Raw genomic sequence first — 25,149 nt, forward strand, 5'->3', positions numbered from 1 at the left:
TGCTGCTGCCGGCCCTAGGCCTGATCAACATCTGCCTCCCCTATGTCAGGAATAGTATATAGATGTGGAATGGATTGATAAACTAGAGTAGGGTAATTATGTGTAGGCTATCATGCACAATTGGTGCATTTCAGTTGAGCTTATTCAGTAGCGTGACTAAACATCGCTGCCCAACACACATAGGAGATGTTACAATGTCACTAGGCAGCCAACTGCCTATAGTAGGAAACAGAGTAGTTTATCAATAAGCCACGCATATCACACAGGACATGAGTGATGACTCCATTATCTTCAGATGACAACAAACATAACATTTACTAACATCACCCAGTAGAACTGTAAAAAGACGCAGATATAGTGTGAGCTTTGGAAACAAGTGGCTTTCATAAATGCGTGGCGCAGAGTCCTCGTTTTCACAGGGGCTTTGTAAAATAATCTTTCTCTCAATGAACCAGCCTTAGTGAATTTATTTACATATTGAGTTTGATTGTCCAACATCAGGTTTATCATTTCTTCATTTTGTGGCTGTCTAGAATGGCTTCTTTCCACTGCTGTGGTGATGAATCGCAGCGGGAATGGGGAGTGGCCCTGGTGTTCGTGGGCTGCCATGTAGGCAGCTGTGTTTTGTTATTTAGTAGGCCTAATTCAAATGTTCAGGCCTAGATTGTATTTGAAAACAGCTGTGTTTTGTTATTTAGTAGGCCTAATTCAAATGATCAGGCCTAGATTGTATTTGAAACAGCTGTGTTTTGTTATTTAGTAGGCCTAATTCAAATGTTCAGGCCTAGATTGTATTTGAAAACAGCTGTGCTTTGTTATTTATTCAGAAAAATGTTCATACAAATAGCGAACAGGACAGGTCATTCGTAAATTAGATTATACAAATATTATATTTTGAAGTTGTGTTTTATTACTGTGTTGGCTACTTGTTCTTTGAGGCTATGTGTTTATTTTTTGTACATTAAATGAATTTATCATTTATAGCAGGGATGAAGACGCAACAGGCAATGTTTTGATTTTAAATAAAACCTGTCATGTTGGTATAAGAACATAATTCTATGTTATTACAACTTTGCAGGCTCATTTCTACTCTGTTTAGATGAATTACAATAATGTAAATGTGATTTTGAGCACCGTGGGTGGTCGGCCTAATGCGTTACACACCCAATGCATATGGATGTCCGCACAAATTCTCAAATGTCCTCTAAATTAAAATGTTGCCGCTCACGTTTTCCTAACGGAAACCCCCGAACCGCACGTGCCTGTGTGCACGTTAGTGTATGTGTGTGTGTGTGTGTGTGTACATGCATGTGGGCGTGATACGTCTGTTGCTATGTGAAGCTTTCCTGCTATGTGAAGCTTTCCTGCAGGGGAAGTAGGTCTCTGAGATCATGTTATTTAATCTGGGAGGCCAGAGGAGGCCATCAGTCTCAGGCCTCAAAGCGATGCACTCGGTCAGTCGGTCACTCCTGATTTGACAGCTGGGCAAATGATAGCATGTTGAATGTTGAAGCCGCACAATTAGAAAAGGGAGTGATGGCTGGAGTATTGGGGGGCTCCTCTGACTGGTATTTGCTCACTTGGAGGAGCTGTCAGTGTCTTGCTGGAGTTGGTCACGTTTCTGGTTTGGACACCTCAGGCTGTATCAAGCAGGCTGGACGGCTGTTGGACATACAGTATATTAGTCATTGCCAGTTGCAATCATACAGTCACTCTTCAGTTTCTGTTGATATGAGCCAATGATGTACTCAGTTCTTTGTATGTGAATGTACTTCTGTTACCATGGCCCTCGTGATGTATTGTCAAACCTGGGAACGTCGTCGTTAGTAAAAGCTCCACGTTATCCCAGGAAAACTCTGAAAAAAAGCCTTTTCCAGAGATTATGCACCCGTTGGCCTCAGTCATGTCTATTTAAGTCATGGAAGTGAAGCGTGAACAAAGGGGAGAGGGAGATGGAGTCAGTGGCTGTACTCAGTGCCCAGCTGTGGAGGAGTCCCTGGGGGTCCGGGGGGCCAGGAATGGGGCTGATCTGGGTCTGGGGTTTGGGGCGGGAGATGCCTGGGGCTGGCAGCTGTAAGAACTGCAGGAGTCGAGTGTACTCTGAGAGCAGTGGGTGGGGGTGGGAGTGGGGATGCCTATGCATGCACGCACGCGCGCGTGTGTGTGTTTTGTGTGTGTGTGTAGGGCACATCTGTGACCCTGTCATCTCACCCTATCCCAGGGCAGGAGAGATGGACAGAGAGAGAGAGAGTGAGAGAGAGAGAGCTCAACTGTATACAGTCTACACAGTATAGTCTGTAGTAAAGTCTACTTGATGTCTGGGAGGTGTCTTGTTCAATACTGGTTTGATGTTCACAGGTGGTTGTGTCAGAACTGCCACCACTGCCCAGCTTGCACCCCACTGGGCACAGACGTCAATTCAATGTCTATTCCACGTAGGTTCAACGTAATTTCATTAAAATGATGTGGAAACAACGTTGATTCAACCAGTGTGTGCCCAGTGGGACGTGTGTTGTTGCTTCAGAGTCTGCTAACTAAAGGAAGTGTTTTCAGAAATCCAGAGCCCATACCCTGTATGCTTTTGTTATGTGAACATTCAGAAGAGTCGGTTGGTTGATCTCCCCTTCAGGGCAAGATACGCTCTGAAAGGGACGACACCTGTTTAGGAGGTAACCATTGGTCAAAGAGCTGTCACGGCAACATATTGCTGCGTGCAGTCGTCACTCAGACTGCTTCGGAGCACTTCATCACACACACACACATACACACATACACACACACACACACACACACACACACACACACACACACACACACACACACACACACACACACACACACACACACACACACACACACACACACACAACCCTGTGGTAGTCATCAAAGCCAAACAATGGACTCTGTCATTAAGCTCTCAAGGGCAGAGTTTTCCAATATCAGGTGGTGTTTCTTTATATACGTCGTTACCTCTTTATATACGTCATCACCTCTTTGTATACGTCATCACCTCTTTATATACGTCATCACCTCTTTATATACGTCATCACTTCTTTGTATACGTCATCACCTCTTTATATACGTCATCACCTCTTTATATACGTCATCACCTCTTTATATACGTCATCACCTCTTTATATACGTCATCACCTGTTTATATACGTCATCACCTCTTTATATACGTCATCACTCCTCTTTATATACGTCATCACCTCTTTATATACGTCATCACCTGTTTATATACGTCATCACCTGTTTATATACGTCATCACCTGTTTATATACGTCATCACCTCTTTATATACGTCATCACTTCTTTGTATACGTCATCACCTCTTTATATACGTCATCACCTCTTTATATACGTCATCACCTCTTTATATACGTCATCACCTCTTTATATACGTCATCACCTCTTTATATACGTCATCACCTCTTTATATACGTCATCACCTCTTTATATACGTCATCACCTCTTTATATACGTCATCACCTCTTTATATACGTCATCACCTGTTTATATACGTCATCACCTCTTTATATACGTCATCACTCCTCTTTATATACGTCATCACCTCTTTATATACGTCATCACCTGTTTATATACGTCATCACCTGTTTATATACGTCATCACCTGTTTATATACGTCATCACCTCTTTATATACGTCGTCACCTCTTTATATACGTCGTCACCTCTTTATATACGTCATCACCTGTTTATATACGTCATCACCTCTTTATATACGTCATCACCTCTTTATATACGTCATCACTCCTCTTTATATACGTCATCACCTCTTTATATACGTCATCACCTCTTTATATACGTCATCACTCCTCTTTATATACGTCATCACCTCTTTATATACATCATCACCTGTTTATATACGTCATCACCTCTTTATATATGTCATCACTCCTCTTTATATACGTCATCACCTCTTTATATACATCATCACCTGTTTATATACGTCATCACCTCTTTATATACGTCATCACCTGTTTATATACGTCATCACCTGTTTATATACGTCATCACCTGTTTATATACGTCATCACCTGTTTATATACATCATCACCTGTTTATATACGTCATCACCTCTTTATATACATCATCACCTGTTTATATACGTCATCACCTGTTTATGTACGTCATCACCTGTTTATATACGTCATCACCTGTTTATATACGTCATCACCTGTTTATGTACGTCATCACCTGTTTATATACGTCATCACCTCTTTATATACGTCATCACCTCTTTATATACGTCATCACCTCTTTATATACGTTGTCATTTGGTTCGTAAACATGACCTTTCTGCTGGCCGCCTACCACTTTTGTGTTTCTAGGGTAAAGAAAGCATGTCATGTTTAATGGCAGCATGATTAGCCTAGCTCCAGCAGACTGTGACAGTGTAAGCAGAAACTGTGCTGTGCGTTCACTAGGGTTGACCCGAGTATAGGAAAAACTCTTATAGTGTATTAGTATTCTTCCTGGTCAGGTCATGTGGTCAGGATAAACTCTGGATCACAACCAGGGGACCTTCTGGCCAATTTCCAGGCTGTCTCTGCCTCCTCCAATTCAACAAGCCCCCCTCACAAACAAACCAGCTAAAAGATATCTTATATTCATTTCTCCTCCCTTTGTCATTTGACACGCCGACAGAGGAGGCGACGCCTAATCAAGATAATGTATCTCTGTCTACCTACATGTGACCTTCTGTGCTTCGGCTACACTCTTAACTTAACACAGCACAACACGGCCGACGGAAAATGGTTTGCGGAATCTGTTTTAGTTTCCTCCCAACTACCGCGTTCATCATGCTGTTGTCTGTCTGCCCCCCGTTCCCACAGAATTCCTTTTGAATCGGGCCAGCGAGAGGACAACATAATTATGTCCATTCTAATTGAGTCTTCAAGGAAGGAACATAAAATGGATCATATTGTATTGATTTTTACCCAGCTATAATTGTGTTTCACTGGGAGGACAAAGAATAGCAGATTAAACTACGTTCTTTAATGACGGGCATATTGTGTAGAAGATGGGGGGTGGGGGGATTATCACTATAGAAGAACATTGTCATTGAGAGGTGATTAACAATAACTATACTTACAAATGACTGCAGGGCACCGCTGGCTGGGTAAATGAATGACCTGTCATTGTGAGTGATTGTTATTGGAGAAATCCCTCACTATTCAGGGACTGCGCTGAACAAACAACCGAGGCAACGTGGCAACGCAGTGGGAACAGGAATTGTAATAATTAGGAGTGTGTGTGTGTGTGTGTGTGTGTTTTCTGTACATTCAAATGAGACGTCAGGGAGCTGGTTTGACTTTATTTATCTTGGTTCAGAATCTCAGGGGGGGGTTTTATGAATATGTTTGCAGCAAAAATGCATTACCTTTGCTGGTGCCTGACAACAGAGGTGCTGAGTAGTGAATATTGTCATTTCTATTTTAGTCAGTGATTGACAAAACAGCAATAACTTATTGAAAGCATGTGAGCGATGAACTACAGACGTAGGTTCTTAATTCGAGCTAGTCAGTTTGCTACAGCAGGAAAATAACGTTTTTACATATTTTTTTGTTAGAGCAAATCAAGTCTGACATTATAAAGTGGGAAAAGTATCAACTGTAAATCCCTTTTAAACATCAAATACATTACACATTTGCATTTTCTGAGCAACAAAAGAGTGATCCAATTAAGATCCTACATCTGTATGAGGATGCATCAGTATCCATGCGGCTTGTGATAGCGGGACAGTAATTGGCTACATTATGTTGCAGTGTCACACCTCTCTCCATGTTTTAAATGAGCATGGTAAATCAGAAGCCACACTACTGGCCCTGGCACTTTGGACCTTTCCCAACACCCCCTACAACACGGTCTCCCAGTATCCCTCTCTGATATGAAACGTATGAGGGAATGAGAGGGAATGATTCGTTTGTCCAATTCCTCTCTAAATGTTGATAATCCTGCTTTTGTTTCTGTACGTGATGACATTTCTAATTCCTCTCAGGGAAGAATGCAGTGTGGCTAATATCGTTTAGCTGTCTGACGGCATGAGAGAGAGAGAGAGAGAGAGAGAGTAAATACTGTAGTTGACAGTGCCTTCATGAGTGGCTATGTAAGGCTATATGTATGTCTGTCAGGGGGAGGCTCATCTCATACTACTGTCTAATCAACTGGCACACAGCTGCACTCCAGGGACAGATCTACAGACGGTCGGACGGATGGACGGACAGACAGGCGGCCAGACAGACAGACAGACAGACAGGCAGGCGGACATGCAGCCAGACAGATAGACAGACAGGGGGACATATCATATGTAGAAGAGCCCCTCTGTGCCTGCCTGCGTACTGTACTGTACTTTACTGTACTGTACTCTCCTGTCCTGTACTGGAGGCTCATGGTTACTGGTTAGGTTTGGTTACAACTCCCTCTGGTCCTTGCTGCTTGTTGCGAGGGAGGGAGCAGCACCTCAGGCACAGAGAATGCATGTAACCCAGAATTTAATTAGGCAGGGGAAGTTGGAGGGAGGGAGTGAGGGGGAGAGCAAGACATTTTTTAAATGTTTTTTTGTTGATGTTGTTTCTTCTCACTTTTGTTTATTGTTAATTTCACTTGTTTTGGCATTGTAAAGATATGTTTCCCTTGCCAATAAAGCCCCCTTTGAATTTAATTGAGAGGAGGATTCAGAAGGAGGTAGAAGAGATTTATCAGCCTGTGTGTTTGCAAATGTCTCCCCGTCCTCTTTGTCACTGTGCAGTAGAAAGAAATCACTTAATAAGGGGAAGTTGATGAGAGCTTGAAGAGTACAGACTTCAAAAATGTATCCATTACGACTGCATGCACACCATGGCACATCTTCCCAGGGCTCCATCCCATCCCAGCGTTCACAGGCATCTCATTTCAAATGGCTTTTTGGGGAGTCGGGCGTTTTACTAAATATCCAATATGAATGACGCTCTACTGTGGCCCCTGCAGCACTGCTAATGTTTCCTCTTAGTCTCTTCTTTGTGTCCGAGGCACTATAAATCTCCACACTGGGTGTGCACTGATGAGGTCTCTGAGCGGTGAGCACTTCCTGTATGTGCTGCTGGGCTCCGGTCTTTATTGTGTATGTGCAATGCATGATTCCCTTATGCCAGACATTTCTACCAGACTCAGAGATGAGGGTTAAGCTCTAGCTGCTGATAAAATCCCTCACACCGTCTAATTAGCCCGGAGTGATCGGGGCTCGGAGGTGTAAACAGTCCTTCTGCTCTGCTCTCTGACTGACCAGACAGACAGTCTCCGGCTGGCTGGTTGGCCGGCTGATTGGATGAGACAGACACCACCTGCCACACCGCTCCTCCTGGTGGAGAGTACTTGTCGTGACCCACATATTTTCGGCGGGGCCAGAGACTCCTTGAGAGTGGAGAGAGTGGAGGGCTGTGGCTCACTGTAGTGCTGCTCCACGGGTCAGACAGATGCCATGGTGGCCATTTGAAGGGGGTCAAGAGCAGGTAGTCAGACTCGGGGTACCATGCCATGAGCTGAGACTGCTCAGTCAGGCTCTGGCTCTTGCCCGGCACGTCTTTTATCCTTCATGTCTGTCTGTCCATCTGGAGAACGCAAATAAGGACAGTAAAAGAGGTCATTACCGGGGCAGCAGCTCTGCAGCCACTCTCTCTGTCACACACACACACACACACTGGAATAGGTGAATGGAATGGCAGTCTTGTCTATGGACCAATCCAACTAGAGAGATTAGTTCTATAGCAGACAACTGCAAGGAACATTACGTTTGATAAGAGGACAATAGATATTGAATCACTGTCGCTGTTTCACTGACATGTTTTGAAATGATAATCTGTATGTAAAACATTTACCTTTGACAGATGTTCTTACATCCAGAATGTGGAATTAACTTTTTTACCTTTATTTAACTAGGCAAATTAGTTAGGAACAAATTCTTATTTACAATGACTGCCTACCAGGGAAGAGTGGGTTAACTGCCTTGTTCAGGGGGAAAATGAGATATTTGTACCTTTGTCAACTCCAGGGATTTGATCCAGCAACCTTTTGGTTACTGACCTAACGCTCTAACCACTAGGCTACCTGCCGCCCCATTTTAAGATTGCTAGGTGAGACAACCACATATCACAGTCAAATATAAAGATTATGAACGTTCCATTCCAGCTAAACAATGGATTTACAGAGTTTTGCAACAAAAAAAAAAAAAAAACGGTTTTCAAACACATCTAAAATCTATGAATAAAACGTCTGAGAACAGTAATATTTTACACACACATGAAGGTAGCCAGAAGCAATCATTTCTGATGACAAAACACAAATGTGAAAAATTTGTGGATATAGCGTTTTGGAAATAAAGTCTTCAAATATTGATCATGGCACCCTGTGCCAGCGAGGGGGCACAGTTAATATTGTATGGGCTTTTAAAATGTCACAGAAAAAGCTTTGGGTACAAGATGAGTGCTGTGCTGTCCTTAATGCCTGACTAGCTCTAGGGTGGCTTATGTTCTTCTTATTTCTGTCAGTCCATCTAATGTTTACCTAAAGTGGAACATATCGTGATTTTACTCAAGTATGTTTCCCTATAGAATCACAGGTCATTCTACTAGAAGACTAAAGCCCCTTTATTCATTTTTCTCTCGCCTTTACCAATCTCCTTCCCTCTCTCCCTCCCTCCTTCCCTCTCTCCCTCCCTCCAGTCCTGCGGATACTCATCGGTAGCTATGCGAATGTATTAACAGGTGAAACAGTGACAGCACCGTCAGCACTTCTCTGTGCCTTTTGAGTGGAGAGATGGAGCCCTCTTTACAAGACCTTGAGTACAAATAATGTTAACTGGACCCTGAATGAAAGGACACTATTTCCCAAGGTCTCTGTAAAGGTTTACTATGTCCTGACTACCCAACTAGTTACATCCCTTGACTGGGGCCCGGGGTGGACCAGAAACTACATTTAAAAGCCTTTTATCATGCAGCCCTCAATAGGCATTCAGCATTCACTCTGCCCCGTTGCTCTCCCTCACGTAATGGCTGAGCTGGGCAGGGCTGGTTCTTTTTAGTGTGTGTGTGTGTCATCGTCTCAGCCTCTCTGACAGAGGAAACCACCAGCCTTGGGGCCAGAGGAGGGGCCCCAGGTGCAGGATAGGGCTGGGCGATACCACCGTCACTCTGTCCCTCAGTCATTGGCCTTCACATTGTGTGTAATCAAACAGGCCTTTAAAGAGTTGTAGGTTGATTGGTCGCCAGTGAAACGCTGAGGACATACATCATGTTATGGAGCTGGATCTCTGGGGACTGGATGGTGAAGTCCTTCATTCACAGAGCAGAAGAAGACCCAGACCCAGGCTTCTTTCATAAGACCAGCCAGGGGGAGAGGAGTGATGGCTGTAGAGGACGAGAGGGCAATAGGGGAAACCACAGGCCAGAACAATCCCTTCCCCAACAAGAGCTTTTTCCTGTCAACCACCAGAGTTTCTTTGTTGTTGATGAATATACTTGTATTACGTTTTCACAATTATTCCTGCACAGTAACATAATATACAGCTGGACAGTAATTCATACCACAGGAATGTTTCTTTTCTTGCCCACCCACACACTGTTGACCCCAACCCTTCACCCAATTTCCCATCTACCCTCTCCCCCACCCGGACCCCCACCCATCTCTTCCCTATGGCTGGGAAAAGAGCAGACAGGTCATGAACATACTGTACATAATAACAAAAGAGCTTTCTGTCCTCCCTTCATCACGCCAGGAAGCAGAGAGCTCTTTGAATGGAGTTAACTCAACCAGCCCAGTTTTCTCCACAGTAAATAGGCCATTACTCAGCAGAGTTGTTAAGTGGGCTGTGAGTTGCACTCCATTATACAAGAGCAGTTCAAACCAAGGACGTCATACGTACACTATATACACAGTACACAGTAATATTTATGATACATATAATGTCTATGTTTCAGAGTTATTGCAACAGAAACGTTGTCCAGTGTAAATGCTGCACATGCCAAGACAAATATGTCATATGCAGCAAATGATGTCTATGGTTCAACCTCATGGCAATAGAATGTAAACGCACTGGTCCAGACTCTTAATGTGCCAGACTGCCAGGAGACTGAAGTGAAGCCGAGCTGAGGGAAAGTCAGGGTGATGGTAGCATCCTGACGTGCCCAACGCCCGGGATGTCAGAGCCCGGAGTAGCAGCTGCAGCGTGGTACGGGTGGGGAGGAGAGGAGCAGCACTGCCCTTCTGCACACCTGCCCGTCTGCTCTGCCCTAGTTAAAGAGGGGCAGAAGAAATGTTCTGGGGGAGGCATGCCATCCCTGTAGCTCCCAGGGGATTGGCCTTGTCAATGAGAGGCTAGCTGGGAGGATGTCACAGTGCTCGCCCCCCTCGCTTCCCTTCCGCTCGCCCTCCCTGACCAGGGACCACTGCTGCACGAGCCCACAGCCTGAACACAGCAGAACTGGCCTCTTATTCGGCCAGGGATCAAAATGCAAGGAAGAGCCTGACTGTTTCTATGTGTGCCTGTCTGTGTGGTTACATCAGGCACAGTGCACATGCAGTACTGTAGCAATGAGTGTACCAGTCTGCCACAGGCATGGTCAGTGTTCTGAATCCACCCCCTCATAGTGTTGACTTGTACAACACTTTGAGATCGCTGTTAGGTGAGGTCTAGTTTAAAGTTGTTACATTGGAGGTGTAAGTCAAAGTGATGGGGTTTCTGTACCGCTGCTTCTGGAGTGCACATGCTGCACATGTGGGGCGGATGGAACTTTCCAGAAGAAGACAGCTTGGAGCTATGCGTTAACAAATGCTGAATATAGTAAGCCTACTCTGATAAGACAGAGATATAGGCCACTGACTTCAGTGTGCGTGTTAGTGCCACTCAGGCCTTGCACTGCACACAGCACACCACCCTCTGGTGCAAACGTCACAATCTTGAGTGGCTGTTTGTGTGTGTGTGTGTGTGTGTGTGTGTGTGTGTGTGTGTGTGTGTGTGTGTGTGTGTGTGTGTGTGTGTGTGTGTGTGTGTGTGTGTGTGCGTGTGTGTGCGTGTGTGCATAGCTGAGGTTTGCATGCAGAGCAGCGCTGCTCATAAAGCACCAGGACGTGGTGAGTCGTTATCGCCTGACTACCTGACATTTTCCATTTGACGGTTTCACCCACAACCTCCTTTATTCACCTCCGTCTGTGAACTATTATGGACGGTTCTAAGACATTGTGCCCCCATGTGCTACAGGAGACAGGCAACTTCCAGTATCTGCTTCTGCGTACTGAGAGTGAAGGAAGGGAGGGAGAAGAGGAGTGTGGGAGCAGTGTAGTGTGCTTCTTGTTTGCCTGTGTAGAGGCCTGCAGCTGCTGCTGTGTTTTGCATGCCATGGAAGCATGGAGGAGATTTGCATTACTGGTTTGATTAAGTCAGCGCGATCGTTGGGTTGGGTTGGGTGGAGTGCAGCTGGACCCTGGTGAGGCCAGGGCAGGGGAATCATGGGAAAGGGCCTGGCCAGGGAGGTTCTGCCTGAACGCATCCAAGCACAACATCATCAACGTTAACGGTCCTTAACATGATCCTTGCCTGGGGAGGTGCATGCACACACACACGCACACACACACGCACACAGCTAAAGATGCAGGACTAATTGCTCTCTAATTTAAATAGTATGGTCCAAAGCCGACTGTTATAAAAATCCACACTTCCATGACATCAAACGTGGCACAGCATCAACCATGGAAAAAAACACATTGCGGACGGCACAGACTTGACCATTTTCCCCATGATTGGTTGTTGTGTCATATTCATTTCATGCTGAGATGATACTAATATTTGATACTAATATTCCAAGGGTGGAGATTGAATATGCAGGGGAGGGCGGGGTGCTGCAGTAACTTCTAGAAAGGACCTTGTGGTAGTGGAAGGTTCTGTGACCTGAGTATTAGGAGCAATGGGGGCCAGAGGTCCTGTGCGGTCCAGTGCGGTCCAGCGGTCCAGTGCGGTCCAGCGGGCCAGTGCGGTCCTGTGCGGTCCAGTGCGGTCCAGTGCGGTCCAGCGGTCCAGTGCGGTCCTGTGCGGTCCTGTGCGGTCAAGTGCGGTCCTGTGCGGTCCAGTGCGGTCCTGTGCGGTCCAGTGCGGTCCAGCGGTCCAGTGCAGTCCAGCGCGGTCCTGTGCGGTCCAGTGCGGTCCAGCGGTCCAGTGCAGTCCAGCGGTCCAGTGCGGTCCAGCGTGGTCTATGGGTCAATATGATGATGTGTTTCCTCCCAAGGCTGATTTCAGCTCAATTTGAGTCGCGGTTCAAAGTATTTTTTTCAGTAGACTGGCTGGCATGCTGCAATGGCCCCTCTGCTTTAAAGCCTAATGGGGCTGATATACTCATGCCAGTAGAGTGCGTGTGTGCGTGTGCGTGTGTGTGTCCCATTTTAGTGCTAATTACAGAGCAAAGACCTCTATCTCTCTCTGGGGGGGAAACGAAAGCTGTACATCAATGGGGGAGGGGTGTCAAAACTGTGTGCATGCAATAACAGCTTATCTCCTGCAGCTGAAAATTATAAAGTAGTTTTCTATAAGCTTGGCTATTTGCCGGATGCATTTCATACTGAAGGGGGTGTAGAAAAGCAGCCTGTCAGCCAGAACCATAGAATCTATTTTGTGTGTGTGTGTGTGATCCTATGCATCCCCCATCGTAAAGTTCCTAGCCTCCTACCTCTTTAAAGTGAAACCCCAGGCAGTTTGAAGAGGGAGTATTGTGCTGACTGACCCTAGTTCCTGGCCCATAACTCGAGCTCCCTCTCTCCGCTCAGCACACGGTGTCCTGCCCAGTGCTATCTTCTCCAAGCAGGCGCCTCAACGGTGCTTTGGTAACCCACGATAGATGGCCCAGCTCATTGTGTTGAAGGTGTCTTTGTGTGTGGAATGTAGCCCCTCCTTCTCAGACACTGTGTTCCACCTCTGCCCCCGAGACCCCAGTAACCACCATTTGTGTTTACTGAGCCCTCTCCAGTGAATGTGATATTCGCTTGAGAGGCTACTGCTCTCTGTCTCGCTCTCTGTCTCGCTGTTTCTTGCTCTCCCTGTCTTCCCTTTTCTCTCTCTCTCCCTACTCTCTTGGTCGCCCTTTCCCTCTCTCTCTCTCATTTGTACTGTCTTGTCTCTCTCTTTTGATAGTGAGATATCCCCTGTGTAAGTCTGCCACTGTGAAACAGCCGCGTCCCAGCTGTTTCTCACAGTGTTAAACCTGCCATCTCTTTCACACAAGACACATAGTGAGGCGGGTCTGTGAGGAGAGGAGTCTGAGGCCCATGTGGAAAATGTGATCCGATTCCCCCAGCCGTTTCCCCCCCAAAAGACACCCCCACTCCCCCCTCACCCCAGTCCCATAAAGCCCTGCTCTTTTCCACATGATCTGTTCTCCGGGCCTGTCCAACAGGCTCCAGGCCAGGCGTTACGTCTCTGTCTCTCTCCCAGGCTTCTGCTGTGCTGCCTGGAGCCCGCGCTCCTCTGCTCCTCTCCACACGCCTCGTTGTCATGACCACCGCAGGCAGGAAACGCTGGGAACTCGGCGAGGGGCTCTCGGAGCAAACTGGGGACAGAAATGTTCCAGGATCAGCCTAAAGCTCAGAGAATTGGGCGAGAGCGCCATTAAAATGTATCGCTAATAATGTTTTATGATGAAGTAGAGCGTCTCTAGTTTGTGTATGTGTGCGTGAGTGTGCGTGTGTGTGTGACAGCATCTCCAGTTCACTCTGAAGTCACAGTGCGAGGACCCCGAGGCAGTCTGCCTAGTAATTTTAAAGGCTCATCAGAGACTTCAGCTCAGTGGACTGCACTATAACCTAACTGGTATAATGTAACAGAGCTCAGGCTGGGTCCACTGTAAAATGTATAATTTTCTAAGTAGTTTGTCAGTTGTTACACTCTTATAACTGAGACTGTGTTTTTCTTCCTGTTCAGTGTTCAATCAGACCCAGTTATTTATCGGTGGCCCTCGTGAGGTGGACCCTTGGCCCCTGTGTTGCGTAAAGGCCCCGGAGTCTAGGAACCGGGCTTTGTCGTTATCAACTAAATATCCACCCGGAGACGAACGAGGGTTGCTCTGACTCTGTGGATATTTACGTTGATTTTATCTTTCATGGCGGCACAATTGATTCCACATTGGGCCACCATAACCAAGACCCATCCTCTTCCCCAGATTATCCTCCCCTCCCCCGCCTTTTGTCCCAGAGGCCAGACTTCCCGAGATCAGTCATCCCGATTGGCTCCTGCACGGCTATCAGTCAATTAGCTCTGCCCCCCCCCCCCCCCCCACACAGTTAGCACTGAAATGAACAGCGTGACTGCCAGTGCCATTTGAAGGACAATCAAAGAAAACAAAGTCCTAGAATCCAACTTTTTTCAAAGCTCCTCTAAACAAGCGAGGAGTTTGTATTAAAGGCACAAAGCTGGTCTGAGATCAGTGTAAAATAACATATCAGAGAATGACAGGCTGATTGATTCATTTATCTTGGGCGGAGTGTTGAAATAATGCTGCTGGCGTTGTAGTCTAATTAAATAATGTTTGTTTAGGGGGTGTTTTTAATAGAGCTGCCTGGTTGTCTTATGTTTCGGTAGGGTTATCTGCTGCTCCTAACACTGAAGTGCCTGAGTCGAGGTCTTCTAGCTAGTCTAGCTCTTCTGTCCATTACATTGGTCTGTTCTCCCTTAACACATATTGGGTGGGAAAAGAAATTGAATGTCACTCATTTGTTTGCTGCTTCCAAACGAGATATTTAACTAAAGCTAATGTTACATCGACAAATGTTCGTTCGACAAGGGACGGGATTCAATCCAAAATGAATTTTGCCCGGTTAGAGACAAAGTGTGGTCAATTCCATAGCTCATACATCTGACCCCCTTGTCACATTTACCATCCAGAAATACTTTGGCCTGGATCTAACAATGCTGTATCTCTCTGTCCTCAGAGCTCCAGAGATAATCCTGGGCCTGCCGTTCTGTGAGGCCATCGACATGTGGTCCCTGGGCTGTGTCATCGCTGAGCTCTTCCTGGGCTGGCCCCTCTACCCAGGGGCCTCCGAGTACGACCAGGTAGGTCTGAGGGTCTGCCCGTGGGGGGGAAGGGGGGGGGGGCATAGGTGGGTGACAACCAGGAAGATGATGACTAAATGAGAGAGAACCTCCAAGACAAGAGCTAGAATAAGTTGTTTCTGAATGCTACTATAAACAGGAAATGTGAAAGATTTCTCAATTCAAAACACCATTTAAATCCATCAAGGTGTGCATTCTAGATAAGTGGCATAGGAAGAGTCTCTAGTCCACTTCTAGACGAGGACTGATATATCACTACAAGTCATGCTGTAGTAGTGTCAGTCAGAGAGGAAGGGAGAGGATCAATGCTTAGTAGCAGAGCTTTGCAAATTAGAGCTTTGGAAATTAGATAATATGTTTCAGGACTGGAGAAAAACAAACTGCTTGGTTTGTTCTGAGAGACAGAGCAATACTTGCTCAAGGCTTTCCCATAGAGCCATAAAAGAGAGAGAGGGAGAGAGAGAGAGAAGAGGAGGAACAGAGAGAGAGAGATAGGAAATGAGAGGAGCAGAGAGATCTGTTGCTCTAGAGCACCGGAGCGCTGCTAATTGGTGCAAGTGGTTCAGTGGCATCTGCTGGAATAAACAGAGGGATCAGGAGCTGCCTGTTTGTCAGGAGGAGACGAGACACTCCTACACACACCACCCACACGCGCACACACACACACGTGCACACGCACACACACATGTGCACAATCAAGTAAGTTTGTCTACGCCTGTTGTTTACGAAGCATGTGACAAATACATTTGATTTGAACCACACACACACACACACACACACACACTCAGGCCTCATCCCGGTCACTCACAGAACTAAACAAATCATATACATTTTTATTAGTTACATCCTTGGTGAACAACAGGTGTAGACTAGCAGTGAAATGAGTACTTACGGGCCCTTCCCAAAAATGCAGAGAGAAAGAAAATAGAGAGATAATAGAAAATGAAAACACATAATAATAAATACACAATGAGTAATAATAACCTGGCTCTACACACGGGGTACCAGATACAAGCACACCGGCTCAGAGTTACATACAGGAGTTTTTACTGGGTAGGTCACATGGTGGGCAAAAGCTCATGACCATAGTCGTGAATCATGGCTAGGGCCAAGAGTTTTTCCTGACGATATGACCTTGCCAGATTGACCCTGCTGTGAAAATGTGCCACAGCTAAGGCCTAACACACTGTGATTTTATCAGTAATGGATTATAGTGAATCTGGGTCTGGGCATATTCCCTCTGCAGTGAACATATTTACCAGATGTGATTATTTGAGTGTTATCACCCTAAATATTTGTGCCAGCAATAATTTTCCAAGTCTGACTGACTAACATTTTCAGTCAAACACGTTTGCGCCTTAAAGGGCAAAACTAACAATATCCAATTAAGAGTGCCTTATTTTGCATGTCTGCATTTGAATGCTGTTTGGCTGATTGTGTTTGAAACTCTGAATGAAAAGTTGATGTGTTATTTGATATTTTCTCCTCGCCCTGTAGATCCGGTACATCTCCCAGACACAGGGGCTGCCTGCGGAATTCCTCCTGAGTGCAGGGACTAAGACTACCAGGTTCTTCAACCGAGTCACAGACTCTACCAACTATCCCCTGTGGAGACTGAAGGTAGGCCTCTTTTACACACACTCACACACACACACACACACACACACACACACACACACACACACACACACACACATTGAGAGACACTAATTACGATTGCCCTGTTGTTGCGTCAATACTCTCCATACACATCAAAAGAGGAGTTGGGTTTCAGTGGAGTCGATCATGTAAAACTATATTTGCCCACCAAGTGACCTACCCAGTATGTCAATGATGTATTAAGTGCCTTGCACGAAATGAATGTGAAAAAATCCACAGGAGCTGATTGGCTTGATCGCTTCCTAGTGCAGCTTTCTGCCCTCCTCATTGTAGAACCTTTGACCTAGATTTTGTATTAAACAATTGCTTCTGGTGGTATCCCTAAGACCTGTCTTCCCCCTTCACAAAGCTGGAGATCCTTCTGACCTAGATAACTACCGCCCAATTTCTAAACTATCTTGCCTTGCAAAAATATTAGAATCACTGGCAAACTCTCAGCTAATAACATTTTTTTGCTCTTTGAATTATACTCTTATTGTGTACCAGTCTGGTTTAGAGCACAGTTTCAGCATCTACACTTACATTATATATTAAATTGCTTAGATCATAGGAATCACTGTCCTGCCATATTTATAGACCTTTTCAAGGCTTGAGATTGTCGACCATCTCCTACTCATTCGAAGGTTGTCTGAAATGGGCCTCGACCGGGCGTGGTGCAAGTGGCTTGGGAACTATCTGTCAGACAGGACACTGTGTTTTTTCTGATGGTGTCAGGTCAAGTTACCTCGATATTCCTAAAGGTGTCCTCTTTACTATTTATACTATATAAATCATATTGGTCTCTCTGCAAAAACCTGTAACATCCATCTGTATGTAGATGAGACTGTTATGAACGCTATTGCCCCTATGGCTGACCAGGCTGTTGGAGCTGCAATTTTTGATTTTTGTCACCTTGCAGAAAGTCCTTGTTGATTTCAAATAAATTAATGCGGGAAAAAACTAAATGTATGCTGTTTTCTAATTCTCGTAAAAAATAATTAAGATGGTCTACACATGTATGCATTGGGTGTTTGTTTAATCGAGCCGGTTCCCGCCTACAAATATCTGGGCTTTTGGATTGAGAATAGATTTATTTAAAAAATGTACGTATGAGCTAGTTAAAAAGCTGCGATTTAATGCCTCTGCCTAAACAGTCAACTTTCCTGCCAATTCTTGACGATAGGGACACTATTTATGGCAATGCAGCAGCCACTACTATTAAATCCTCGGATGCTGTCTATCGTAGCACCCTTCGCTTTATCACAGGTGACAGTTGTAATACTCACCATTGCATCCTGTATCAAAACATTGTCTGGTCCTCATTAAAGTCCCGTAGATCACTACATTATTCCCTCTTTGTTTACAAAGCTCTACTACACAAGCTTCCGACCTACCTCACTTCACTGTTAAAATGAAAAAAATATGAGACAGCCAACCCATTCACAGGGATGGTTAACTCTCGAGGTTCCACTACTACGTAACGATCTAGGTAAATCCGCCTTCAGTTTCAGTGACCCCCATTTTTGGAAAAGCCTACAAAACTCTTAACTCTCTGGTGCCTCTAGAGCAGTTTAGGACTTTAATGTTAAATGACTTTAGTGATAATTGCAACTGTTTGGATTTAATGCAAATAATTGTATGTGTGGTGTTTGAAGCTGTAGTGTTGATTCTGTAAATTCTAGTTTCTTTTATTTTTATGAATCATTTTTTAATGTGGTGTATTGTTGTCCTTAATCCACCATTCAAAATGGTCTTAATGGGAACCCCCTGAATAAGTGTGCTTTAAAAAACAAGCTACAGAAGCCCAGTGTGAGGCATTGACAGGATAGACTCAACGCTGACTCCAAAAAAACGTTGCTCTATTCAGGCCACTCAATAAGGTGCTGACCTGTTCAAGCACCAGCATTTTTCTCCCTTTGGGAGTACTTTGGAGTCATGCAGTGAATCTGCAGACATATTTTTACTGTATTGAACATCCTGACCCCACAATACCAATATCTCAGCTGGATATATACGCCCTCACTGCTCTACTGCACTTAGCAATATTCTCTCCCAAGATTGATCAGCTCTCCTTGGAGACTCACCACGAGTCCGTCCCAAATGGCACCTCACTCCCTATAAAGTGCACAACTTTTGACCAATGTGCCATTGCCTGACACACCCCATGTCTTTGTTCTTATTCATACAAAATGAGGCACAACAACATAACACATTGACATCCAATAATGTAGGTCCTTGCAACGTTGACCTTTCAGTAAGTATAGAGGATAACACCCTGTCTGATGTGTGTGTGTGTGTGTGTGTGTGTGTGTGTGTGTGTGTGTGTGTGTGTGTGTGTGTGTGTGTGTGTGTGTGTGTGTGTGTGTGTGTGTGTGTGTGTGCGCTCTTAAGTTATACAAGAGGCTGTCACTGTGTGAAAAGGTAGAGATAAGTTATTACCTTGTGTATTAGGACACGGCTACAGCCTCATATTTGTCCATGGTTGTTGGCAATGGAAAATCAGATAGCTAGTAACCAACAACTTTTTCCCTTTCGCTGAGACAGAAACAGGGATAGGCCTGTCAGAGTGATTGCTAAGCTTCGCTTCGACCTTGGCTTGTCGTGTATTTCCATTTTACAGCAGCCGTGATAATGCTGATACTGTAATTAAAACGAATACAGCGTGTTTGGTCAGAGAGTTTTCCTCTGATTAATAGGTCCGTAAGATTAGTGTGTGTCCACATACTACATGTGGGTGTGTGTGTTTCTATGCTTACATGTATGTCCCTGCTTTTGCCCATAAACACGTTTTGTGTGTGTATTTTATATTATTTAACTAGACAAGTCAGTTAAGAACAAATTCTTATTTAAAATGACAGCCTACCAGGGAACAGTGGGTTAACTGCCTTGTTCAGGGGAAGAACAACAGATTTTCACCTTATCCGCTCTGGGATTCGATCCAGCAACCTTCCGGTTACTGCCCCAACGCTCTAACCACTAGGCTGCCTGCCACCCCAAAAGTGTGTCTGCACCAGTGTGTGTGTTTCACCACCCCAGGCCTGCTAGCTAGCTCAGTCCTTTTGTCGATAAACAGTAGTGCTCAGTCCTGCTAGTGCTAGCTAGCTCAGTCCTGCTAGCTAGCTCAGTCCTGCTGCCTATAAACAATAGTGCTCAGTCCTGCTAGCTAGCTCAGTTCTGCTGCCTATAAACAATAGTGCTCAATTCTGCTAGCTAGCTCAGTTCTGCTGCCGATAAACAATAGTGCTCAGTCCTGTTAGCTAGCTCAGTCCTGCTGCCGATAAACAATAGTGCTCAGTCCTGCTAGCTAGCTCAGTTCTGCTGCCGATAAACAATAGTGCTCAGTCCTGCTAGCTAGCTCAGTTCTGCTGCCTATAAACAATAGTGCTCGGTCCTGCTAGCTAGCTCAGTTCTGCTGCCGATAAACAATAGTGCTCGGTCCTGCTAGCTAGCTCAGTCCTGCTGCCTATAAACAATAGTGCTCAGTCCTGCTAGCTAGCTCAGTCCTGCTGCCTATAAACAATAGTGCTCAGTCCTGCTAGCTAGCTCAGTTCTGCTGCCGATAAACAATAGTGCTCAGTCCTGCTGCCTATAAACAATAGTGCTCGGTCCTGCTAGCTAGCCCAGTCCTGCTGCCTATAAACAATAGTGCTCGATCCTGCTAGCTAGCCCAGTCCTGCTGCCTATAAACAATAGTGCTCAGTCCTGCTAGCTAGCTCAGTTCTGCTGCCGATAAACAATAGTGCTCAGTCCTGCTAGCTAGCTCAGTCCTGCTGCCTATAAACAATAGTGCTCAGTCCTGCTAGCTAGCTCAGTCCTGCTGCCTATAAACAATAGTGCTCAGTCCTGCTAGCTAGCTCAGTCCTGCTGCCTATAAACAATAGTGCTCAGTCCTGCTAGCTAGCTCAGTCCTGCTGCCTATAAACAATAGTGCTCAGTCCTGCTAGCTAGCTCAGTTCTGCTGCCTATAAACAATAGTGCTCAATCCTGCTAGCTAGCTCAGTTCTGCTGCCGATAAACAATAGTGCTCAGTCCTGCTAGCTAGCTCAGTCCTGCTGCCGATAAACAATAGTGCTCAGTCCTGCTAGCTAGCTCAGTTCTGCTGCCGATAAACAATAGTGCTCAGTCCTGCTAGCTAGCTCATTTCTGCTGCCTATAAACAATAGTGCTCGGTCCTGCTAGCTAGCTCAGTTCTGCTGCCGATAAACAATAGTGCTCGGTCCTGCTAGCTAGCTCAGTCCTGCTGCCTATAAACAATAGTGCTCAGTCCTGCTAGCTAGCTCAGTCCTGCTGCCTATAAACAATAGTGCTCAGTCCTGCTAGCTAGCTCAGTCCTGCTGCCTATAAACAATAGTGCTCAGTCCTGCTAGCTAGCTCAGTCCTGCTGCCTATAAACAATAGTGCTCAGTCCTGCTAGCTAGCTCAGTTCTGCTGCCGATAAACAATAGTGCTCAGTCCTGCTGCCTATAAACAATAGTGCTCAGTCCTGCTAGCTAGCTCAGTCCTGCTGCCTATAAACAATAGTGCTCAGTCCTGCTAGCTAGCTCAGTTCTGCTGCCTATAAACAATAGTGCTCGGTCCTGCTAGCTAGCTCAGTCCTGCTGCCTATAAACAATAGTGCTCAGACCTGCTAGCTAGCTCAGTCCTGCTGCCTATAAACAATAGTGCTCGGTCCTGCTAGCTAGCTCAGTCCTGCTACCTATAAACAATAGTGCTCAGTCCTGCTAGCTAGCTCAGTCCTGCTGCCTATAAACAATAGTGCTCGGTCCTGCTAGCTAGCTCAGTCCTGCTGCCTATAAACACTAGTCTGTAATGAGGGACATGTAAATAGAGTACTTTCAGAGACTAGAGGAAGTCTCATGGGAACTGAATGGAACATCTGTTTCTTGTCTCCACAGACACCCGAGGACCATGAAGGAGAGACAGCGATCAAGTCGAAAGAGGCCCGGAAGTACATCTTCAACTGCCTGGACGATATGGCGCAGGTTCAGAGCACTGTATATACAATACACACACATGCACGCATGCACAGACACACACACACACACAAGCAGTGGAGCCCTTTGCATATGCAGTCGCACAGGGGAAATGAAACCGGCTGTGCTTCGACTGAAACCCTTCTTCATTTCAGATTATTTTCTTTCTTCTTATTTTCTCTAAAACCACCGCTTAATGAATGACAGGCTGACATCGTAGTCGAGCATTTGGTCAACTCAGTCACAGTATTTCCTGTGTGTAGTTTGCTTTCTTATTTAAGCTGGGTGAATGTTGTGGCCATCACCTAACTGGACTCGTCTGTGTAGGACATGTACACAATGAGACAGAGTAGGCTAGAGGAGTTGCAGCATGGGAAGCAAGACAATAGCCTTTAGCCCTTAGCTAGGTTGTATTCATCAGGAAATCGTTTTAAAACATTTCACAAGGGCAAATTTAAATGAGGGTTTCTTATTGGAATAGTCCAGGTAGTCCCTGCCTGTTTCAGTCCGTTTTCTTCCGTTTGCTGCCCAATGAACAAGAGCTTGCTCTCTCCAGCACAACGTTTACAGAGAGAACACCTGTGGGAACCCATTTGTTTAGTAAAACAAAGAAAGGATGCATTACAATGTTTACGTAACCAGGAAGTGACTCATACAACTAAACCCTGGTGTAGAAAAGCACTGTCGCCAAACGGCTTATATCTTATGTGATCCTTCTCATAACACGTCTCCTCTCCCCAACTCTCATTCCGATTGCGGTGGGAAAGTTGACACAGACCTATGACATTTTGCAGATGATGATACGATAGTGTCCCTGCCCATATTTTGTTCTCACTGTCACCCGCCCAAACATACTAGTTTTATCAACACGCATACTGTAGCGTACATACCGGTAATGATGGAAACCGTGATACATTTCCCAGGCATCTAAAATGTCTTGTTCCTTGAGGGGAGGATAAAAAGTTGTCAAGGTACATGACAGATTAAGTCAGGTAAAATATGACTTGAGGTCTACAATCTGATTGCAGTTTGCGCCGTACACCACACACACACACACACACACACACACACACACACACACACACACACACACACACAAATCGTCTGGCACGTTAAGTCCTTGGGGTTGTCCACCTCATGCGGACCAACGATTGTTCACTTCACTGATGTCCCATCTGGACTATTAGAGTTGACCCAGGGCCCAGCCAGAGTGCTCCAGGTCTGGCATAGTATGCAGGCTCAGCGGAAGTTGTGCTCGGTGAAGTTAGTGCCTCTGCCTGGGTTAGTTTAGGAGGCCATACCTCCAAGCTGCTCCTACTCCCAGACACACAACACTGATCTAATGAAATCAACATGCCAGGACCCCATCCAACACACACACAGCACAAGAGGTTGTGGTGGCACCTTAATTGGGGATAACGGACTCGTGGGTAATGACTGGAGCGGAATCAGTGGAATGGTATCAAATACATCAAACACGTGGTTTCCATGGTTTCCAGGTGTTTGATGCCATTCCATTCGCTCCGCTCTGGCCATTATTATGAGCCGTCCTCCTCTAAGCAGCCTCCACTGACGCACAGGTAGGCAGGCTCTCTCTCTCACACACACACACACACACACACACACACACACACACACACACACACACACACACACACACACACACACAGGTTACTAAAATAAACAGAAAGTAAAAAGAGGAGCCCAGTCCTAATTGGGAGAAGAGCTCATGCCGAGTCAGAATCTTTGGCCAGATAAATACGTTTGCAGTGTGGACATCTGTCTTCATTTGTATAATGGATCATATCAGAAGGCACAGAGGGACTGGAGAGAGAGACTTGGGTTGATTACTGGGACGTCTGCCAATGGTGACATTCTTGTTGCTTCCACACTGTCTTGGGAAATATGGGGAGAGCTTAAAGTTCTAGAGGACCCATCTCCATTTGATCTCTAGTTAGCACTAGCTAAACTGGATGCAGCCTGAATGGAGAACTAGATAGACGGAGGCCAAGAGATTTTAGTCGTGGCTATGTTTTCACCACACACAACTCTGCGACCCAGCATGACTTTACAATAGCAGTTGCTGACAGCGAAGCAATGGCCGAAAGACAAGCTCCTAACATTCAGTTTCACTACTACTAAATACTCTCCCTTTCCTCTAAGTCATATTACTGACCTCAACTCAGATGGGATGCTGTTAGTTGTCCAACATTAAACCTGATATTCTACACTAGGGTTGTGAGTTTGTTCTGTACACATCATAGTCTTGCATGGTTAACTCCACCTCTCCTCAGGCACAGGCAGCCTGATGTGTCCCAGTGCAGCTTGGACATCTGCTGTCATGTTCTCCAGTGCCATGTCATGTCACAGCTCCTCAGTATAGAAATAGAAGCACTAGATTCTAGATTATATTTCTATAATAACATCTGCGAACGTGTCCTTGTGTTCTGGAGTGAGTGCCATGCCATAGGTCCTCAGGAATTACTAGATTCTAGATGATATTTCTATAATAACATCTGCTGTCATGTCCTCGTGTTCTGGAGTGCCATGTTGTAGGTCCTCAGGAGTTACTAGATTCTAGATGATATTTCTATAATAACATCTGCTGTCGTGTCCTCGTGTTCTGGAGTGCCATGTTGTAGGTCCTCAGGAGTTACTAGATTCTAGATGATATTTCTATAATAACATCTGCTGTCGTGTCCTCGTGTTCTGGAGTGCCATGTTGTAGGTCCTCAGGAGTTACTAGATTCTAGATGATATTTCTATAATAACATCTGCTGTCGTGTCCTCGTGTTCTGGAGTGCCATGCTATTTCTATGATATAATGTCTCTGAGGCCCGAAATATCCATAGACATGCGTATACAGACACTGCACTCGTCATGTAAACTACACTGAACAAAGATAGAAACGTAACATGCAACAATTTCATTTTTTTTACTGAGTTACAGTTCATATAAGGAAATCAGTCAATTTAAATAAATTCATTAGGCCCTAATCTATGGATTTCACATGACTGGGAATACAGATATGCATCTGTTGGTCACAGATACCTTAAAAAATAGGTAGGGGCTTGGACCAAAAAAACTGTATCTGATGTGACCACCATTTGCCTCATGCAGCGTGACACGTCTCCTTCACATAGAGTTGATCAGGCTGTTGATTGTGGCCTGGGGAATGTTGTCCCACTCCTCTTCAATGGCTGTACGAAGTTGCTGGATATTGTCGGGAACTGGAACGCACTGTTGTACACGTCGATCCAGGGCATCCCAAACATGCTCAATGGGTGACATGTCTGGTGAGTATGCAGGCCATGGAAGAACTGGGACATTTTCAGCTTCCAGGAATTGTGTACAGATCCTTGCGACATGGAGCTGTGCATTATCGTGCTGAAACATGAGGTGATGGCTGTGGATGAATGGCACGACAATGGGCCTCAGGATCTCG

At 45.4% G+C, this 25,149-nt stretch overlaps 1 protein-coding gene across 8 annotated transcripts in view; it reads left to right on the forward strand.

Moving 5' to 3' along the window:
- LOC109889540 (homeodomain-interacting protein kinase 2) overlaps nucleotides 1–25,149 on the forward strand; it is a 100,566-nt gene that overhangs the window by 52,854 nt on the left and 22,563 nt on the right. For 6 of the 8 annotated variants that reach the window (XR_004209727.1, XM_031822957.1, XM_031822960.1 and 3 more), the window contains exons 3-5: nucleotides 14,970–15,093; nucleotides 16,591–16,713; nucleotides 21,627–21,725. Coding sequence is in view for 7 of the 8 variants with exons in the window: in XM_031822957.1 (XP_031678817.1) it covers nucleotides 14,970–15,093; nucleotides 16,591–16,713; nucleotides 21,627–21,725 (346 nt within the window). In the remaining variant the exon portion in view is untranslated. The remainder of the gene's footprint in view (nucleotides 1–14,969; nucleotides 15,094–16,590; nucleotides 16,714–21,626; nucleotides 21,726–25,149) is intronic. The other 2 variants (XM_031822959.1, XM_020481032.2) reach the window with 1 other exon arrangement.

This window comes from Oncorhynchus kisutch, linkage group LG4, assembly GCF_002021735.2.
Source record: "Oncorhynchus kisutch isolate 150728-3 linkage group LG4, Okis_V2, whole genome shotgun sequence".
NCBI classification, from domain to species: Eukaryota; Metazoa; Chordata; class Actinopteri; order Salmoniformes; family Salmonidae; genus Oncorhynchus; species Oncorhynchus kisutch.